Source organism: Humulus lupulus, chromosome 2 (assembly GCF_963169125.1).
Source record: "Humulus lupulus chromosome 2, drHumLupu1.1, whole genome shotgun sequence".
NCBI classification, from domain to species: Eukaryota; Viridiplantae; Streptophyta; class Magnoliopsida; order Rosales; family Cannabaceae; genus Humulus; species Humulus lupulus.
The window spans coordinates 57,906,875-57,909,222 of record NC_084794.1 but is presented as its reverse complement, the minus strand read 5'-3'; the positions used below and the strand labels follow the sequence as shown (position 1 = coordinate 57,909,222).

Sequence of the window (2,348 nt, the reverse complement as noted above, 5' to 3'; positions counted from 1 at the left end):
ATTGTTTTTAACATTTATGGCAGTGCTCCACTGACTTAAACACCAGGTGTTTGCGTCAGTGGGGCACTTCCACAAATGCTAGATTTGTGACAGTGCCCCACTAACGCAAATGCCTAGTATTTGCGTTAGTGGGACACTGCCACAAATGCCAAATTTGTGAGAGTGCCCCACTGACTCAAACGCCAGCCTGGTTTGCGTCATGGGATTCCGCATCACATATAAAACTAATGCAAAAACTCAATTGTGGCAGTTAGAAACTGACGCAAATGACATTTTCTGTTGACTCAAACTCAAAATATTGTTCTTCATGTTGGGCACAAAGTAAACGTTCTTCAAGCATATGAGAATTTTACCTTGGCCATCCACGAGTATTTTTGACTCATCTCCAAAAGAGACATTTCCTTTTACCGCTTTATTAAGCTCCACGAACATTCTTCTTTGTCCACACATGTGATTGCTAGCTCCAGTATCAAGATACCATCTATTTTCTTGGCCTTCATCTTTGTCTTTGCAAGCTAGTAGCAATGTTCCTTCTTCTAAACCTTTGTCTTCGACAAAATTGACTTTTTCTTCAACCTTCCTTGATCTACACTTGGAGGCGCCGAACTTATTACAATTGTAGCATTTAATGTGGAATTTGTCATTCCTTGATGATGAGTTGCCTCTTCTGCGTCCTTTTGTTGCTTGTGGATTTCGACTTCTTTCTCCATTATTGAAGTTATCGAAGCCACCCCTTCCTTCTCTTCCTTTTCCATGACCACGTCCACGTCTGCTTCCTTTGTCACGTCCTTTTCCTCTTTCTTCTCTATTATTACTGAAATTTTCTTCCTTCAAGTTGAATTGTAGTAATTGCTCCACTGTCTCCTTTTGCTTATTTTTTCTATTTTGTTTCTCCTCATAGGATTGTAAAGAACCCATGAGTTGCTCAACAGTCGTAGTTTCTAAATCTTTATTTTCTTCAATGTTTGTAGCAATGTATTCAAACGCTGGAGTTACAGTGCAAATAATTTTCTCTATAACCTTCACTTCACTAACATCGTCATCATTTCTTCTTAATTGATTAACAATTGCCGATACTCTATCAAATTAATCAGAAATTGATTCAGATTCTTCCATGAACAAAAGTTCAAACTCACCTCTAAGATTTTGAAGATGAATCTTTTTAACTTGCTCCACTCCTTTTCTGCAAGTTTGAAGTTTATTCCACGCTTCTTCGGTCATAGTTGCATTTGAGATCTACTTTTCGAATGCATCTTCATCCACTGCTTGATAGAAGAGGTAGAGAGCTTTCTTGTCTCTCTTTCTTGAATCCATCAAGGCTTTCTGTTGAGCTTGAGAAAGAGAAACATCTTCTTACTCCTTATGGCCTTTCTCAACAATCTTGCAAACATCTTGAGCTCCTAGTAGTGCCTTCATCTTGATACTCCAATTGTCATAGTTGCTCTTGGTGAGCATTGGAACTTGGAAGGGGACCATTCCTCCACTTGCCATTTTTCTTCAAGAACCTTTCTTTGGTACCAATTTGTTGAAAATTAAGATGAATTTGGGAGAGAACTTGAAGACTTTTATGAAAACTAAGGTTAACATGAGAGATAATATTATGACGGAAGAGGATTTTTTATATACCTCAACTTGTGTTTTTGGCTTGACACAAAATTGTGAGACTACATCTCTATTTATAGGGTTTTATGAACCTTTCTAGATACATAATTAAATTATTCACTAGTAGATTATTCTAGATCATTCTCATCTACTAACTAAGAAATGAGAGTTTTAGAATACTAAAGACTCAACAACCTCTAGTAAATACATGAAAATTCTAGTAAATAAATGAAGACACTAGAAACTCTAGTAAATACATGGAAACTCTAGAAACTCTAAATTCATGAAAATTCTAGAAACTAACCATAATAAATCAAGTTTAATGTTTCAACAGACTATTTCTAGAAATGGTTGCCTTCGAATCTACCTATATTGTCGTCGACCATGGTAGAAGTTGATGCTCGTTTATCTTGTGGACCACGCGCAACCTGGAGCTTAGATAAAGCTGATGGTTCCGTTAGTGTCGCAGGCACACTGCTTCCCGGTGAGTTGTCGGTGCCGTTTGTGTTAAATAAACTATTACATTCTATAGCTTTTGAAACGCCCCACGCCACTATGGATGCTTCCTGGAATGGCCATGGTTGTTTATAACTTTTGGAATTCTTTTGTAAACATGTCTTTTAAACCCTGTTTTGGGATCCCATGCACTAAATAATTATTTTAATGAAAAATTATCTGTTTATGACCAAAATCTTTTAAACTTAACCTGTTTATGATTATAGGTCACATTTTCAACTATATGACTT

General features: G+C 36.8%; 1 protein-coding gene across 1 annotated transcript; it reads right to left on the bottom strand.

Moving 5' to 3' along the window:
• Positions 1-237: 237 nt before the first annotated feature.
• LOC133814295 (uncharacterized) lies at positions 238-1,491 on the bottom strand. Its single transcript, XM_062247277.1, has 2 exons — positions 1,358-1,491; positions 238-1,078 (listed from the first exon to the last, which is right to left on the bottom strand). The coding sequence occupies exons 1-2, from the start codon at positions 1,489-1,491 to the stop codon at positions 238-240; spliced, it is 975 nt and encodes a 324-aa protein (XP_062103261.1).
• Between the last annotated feature and the right edge of the window lie 857 nt (positions 1,492-2,348).